Source organism: Panthera leo, chromosome B4 (genome assembly GCF_018350215.1).
Source record: "Panthera leo isolate Ple1 chromosome B4, P.leo_Ple1_pat1.1, whole genome shotgun sequence".
NCBI lineage: Eukaryota > Metazoa > Chordata > Mammalia > Carnivora > Felidae > Panthera > Panthera leo.
The window spans coordinates 80912359-80914203 of NC_056685.1; the positions used below are offsets into that span (position 1 = coordinate 80912359).

A 1845-nucleotide genomic window follows, 5' to 3' on the forward strand; every position below is an offset into this window, starting at 1 on the left:
TGTGCACAACTTTGATCTTAGTGAGCAAATTACTTATATCAGAATTCAAAGTTTCCATTACTTATGAAAAGTATTTGCACATCTTAAGTAATTTTTATTTAAAGTCAGTCACTTTATTTAGATCTGTTTACATGTAATATGAGTTAAGGCCTCAAAGTTAAGATTTCCTAAAAGAGACTACTAAATGCCCTCATATCTACAAATGCAGACACTGTAATTCCTTCCCAAATGTCAACTATTAAATTATTTGTGGTCTCTTCCAATCACCTCTTCATGACAATGAATTTATTGAATAAATAATGAATCAGAAACACACAGAAGTGATGCTTGCAAATGTGAAAGCCACTTAAGAAATATTGTGAAAGCCACAATAAGAATAGTGTTTGTACAATAGCTTTGTAATCCTAAATCTGCAATGGTCAAGGGCTATGTTCAAAGCCCAGAGTTCATTTATTTTTCCTTGTACCTCTCAGCAGGTTTCTGCCATGGGTGACAGGGGAACAGACAATCACTCGGAAGTGACTGACTTCATCCTTGTAGGCTTCAGGGTCCGCCCTGAGCTCCACATTCTCCTCTTCCTGATCTTTCTGCTTGTGTATGCCATGATCCTCCTAGGGAATGTTGGGATGATGACCATTATTATGACCGATCCCCGCCTGAACACACCGATGTATTTCTTCCTGGGCAACCTGTCCTTCGTTGATCTCTTCTATTCGTCTGTTATTGCACCCAAGGCCATGATCAACTTCTGGTCTGAGAGCAAGTCCATCTCTTTTGCAGGCTGTGTGACCCAATTCTGTCTCTTTGCCCTCTTCATCGTGGCAGAGGGATTTCTCCTGGCAGCCATGGCCTATGACCGCTTCATTGCCATCTGCAACCCACTCCTCTACTCTGTCCAGATGTCAGCACGTCTCTGCACTCAGTTGGTGGCCGGTTCCTATTTATGTGGCTGCATCAGCTCGGTTCTTCAGACAAGCATAACATTTACTCTGTCCTTTTGTGGTTCTCGGGCCATTGACCACTTTTACTGTGACACTCGCCCACTTGAGAGGATATCTTGTTCTGACCTCTTCATCTCTAGAATCATTTCCATTTCTTTATCCAGCATCATCATCTTGCCTACCATCATAGTTATTATTATTTCTTACTTGTATATTGTGTCCACAGTTCTCAAGATACGCTCCTCTGAGGGACGTAAGAAAGCATTCTCCACTTGCAGCTCTCACCTGGGAGTCGTGAGTGTGCTGTACGGTGCTGTGTTTTTTATGTATCTCACTCCTGACAGGTTTCCTGAGCTGAGTAAAGTGGCCTCGTTGTGTTACACCCTAGTCACTCCCATGCTGAATCCTTTGATTTACTCCCTGAGAAACAAAGATGTCAAAGAAGCTCTAAAAAAACTTCTACAGAAGAAAAATCCTAAAATTTGATTATTATTTTTTTCCTCCATTGATTTTGTGGTTATTTCTTTCATACTCCTTGTATCCATTAATGAAAGTTATTCCATTAAACATCATAAATATATTATCAGAAGCTTTTTTCTGGTGAGGTACCTGGAACATTGTTCATCTTGAACGTCTCAGATATTGGAGATGTCCTGGATATTAAAGAAGCATTTTTCATGATAAACCTTCCCACTATCTCAAATAACATTCTGTTTCACAGAATTGATTTGTATTTGCTTAATGGCTTGCTGCTGAGCACAAATTTTATAGTTAATATAGTGTATAAACAATGTTTTGTGACCTCTTTGTTTTGGAAGGTCTCCTTGCTACATAACATAATCACTAATATTGACAAGAATGTTCAACTTATTTTAAAACATAATGTTTTCCACTTATATAACTA

At 39.0% G+C, this 1845-nt stretch overlaps 1 protein-coding gene across 1 annotated transcript; it reads left to right on the forward strand.

Annotated features, from left to right (window-relative positions):
* The first annotated feature begins 470 nt into the window (after window positions 1–470).
* LOC122223602 (olfactory receptor 9K2-like) lies at window positions 471–1427 on the forward strand. The gene has a single exon (XM_042944585.1). The coding sequence runs from the start codon at window positions 486–488 to the stop codon at window positions 1425–1427; it is 942 nt and encodes a 313-aa protein (XP_042800519.1). The 5' UTR covers window positions 471–485.
* The last annotated feature ends 418 nt before the right edge of the window (window positions 1428–1845 follow it).